This window comes from Meleagris gallopavo, chromosome Z (assembly GCF_000146605.3).
Source record: "Meleagris gallopavo isolate NT-WF06-2002-E0010 breed Aviagen turkey brand Nicholas breeding stock chromosome Z, Turkey_5.1, whole genome shotgun sequence".
NCBI classification, from domain to species: Eukaryota; Metazoa; Chordata; class Aves; order Galliformes; family Phasianidae; genus Meleagris; species Meleagris gallopavo.
Genome location: NC_015041.2, coordinates 39845905 through 39847460, shown reverse-complemented (window position 1 = coordinate 39847460; position 1556 = coordinate 39845905). Strand labels below are relative to the sequence as shown.

General features: G+C 35.3%; 1 protein-coding gene across 1 annotated transcript in view; it reads right to left on the bottom strand.

Annotated features, from left to right (window-relative positions):
• Positions 1-10: 10 nt before the first annotated feature.
• SYK (spleen associated tyrosine kinase) overlaps positions 11-1556 on the bottom strand; it is a 22613-nt gene continuing 21067 nt past the window's right edge. The window contains exon 4 of the mRNA XM_010725856.3: positions 11-1142. Coding sequence (XP_010724158.1) covers positions 995-1142 — 148 coding nt within the window. The 3' untranslated portion in view covers positions 11-994. The remainder of the gene's footprint in view (positions 1143-1556) is intronic.

Here is a 1556-nt window from a genome sequence, read left to right as displayed (position 1 = left end):
TGTTTGTTTATTTTTGTTTGAAAGATGTTCTCTTTGGCCTCAGGCTCATAATGGTATGTGAACAGTTAAAACACACAAAGCTGTGGACTTTTGTGCTCGTGTATTATCCTATCCATACTTTTTGTCATTACATCACAGGAACATGACTCCTATTTTGGTACTGGTGCATTTGGGTAGGAAAAAGGGGGTCTGCAAATGAAAGAATAGAGATGTTCAAAAAACTTGCACATTTTGTAGGCTGCTTAAAATTTCCAGTAACTCAACAGGTATGCAGGATATTTACAAGAAATGCTGGGAGTTAATATGCACAGGTAAAAACTTGCTTTTTAAATTTATGACTCACTTTTTTTTATTAAGGTTTTAAGAAAGGATTCTTCAAGGCTTTTACTTCCTTTAGCTTCTTCAACCTATCCAATCATTTCTCCAGTTTTATTACCAACTATGGCACAGTTAACTATCCAGTTCTCAACTGTTTTATTTTCAATAGAATTCAGACATCTTGTTGTGGTAATGATTACAAACCATGTTTGTTCAGTTACAAAGTAGGGAATTTCAAAGCTAAATAATGCATTATGTGTACAGCATGCCAAACCATCCCATGTGTTTCTTAAAATTCTGCTTATCATTATTACAAAGGACATAAGCAAAACACTGTACCTGGCATAACTGTTATTGTATACAGTATATCTCTTACAAATTAAATTAGTCTTCCATTCTAGAGAATGTCCTGTTAAATGAATAATGTTTACAGCAGTTTAAAACTCAGTGAAGCTGCAGCATCACCACTTTAAAATGATTGAAATCTTTACATTTACTTAGCTTTCTCCAGTAATGAACATTTGTGTAGGAAAACCACAAAAGTTGTAAGGAGGACAAATAAACTGTTCTAACATGCTGCTATTTAGCTAAAGACAGTTGAAGCACAGCAAAGTAAAAGAGACCGCCTAACTGGGTAAAACTGCAACATGATGACAGATACTCAAGTGATTCAAATTTAACAGACCTGCCAGAGGGTGTCAAATTTTTTTCCATCTGGTATGGAGAGCTTTCCTGTCTTATCTCTGTCAATACGGTAATGCAGTACTTTTCCATCATTCAGCAGACACAGGGCATAGGAACCATTGCTGTCCCTTTCTCGGATTCTGTAAGATTAAGAGAGAATTTTAGGGTTACTCTTTACTATCAATGAGGAGTTGAGTTGAAGCTGCCTTTTAAAATCACCTTTTCCTTTAAGCTTTTGAATTATAAAACAGCAAAGCCCGCACAGCTTTTTCAAAAGACATTTTGTTAAACCTTCATTTATTTCTTAGTGTCATTTGTTTTCAGATAGACTTCTGTAATGCTTCTCTTTTTTCTCTTAAAAGTCATCATATGACAACAGAAAATCCATGATGTGGAGCTCTTTGCTAGGCAGCCACAAAACACTGTGCAGTGCATACTGTGCTCTCTGAGTTAGGAAGCACTTAAAAAGCTCTTGCACTGCAGGTGTACAAAGCCCATGGAAATCCATTTTGTGAAAGTAGCTACACTTCAATCCAATCCCAAAAAATTATTAA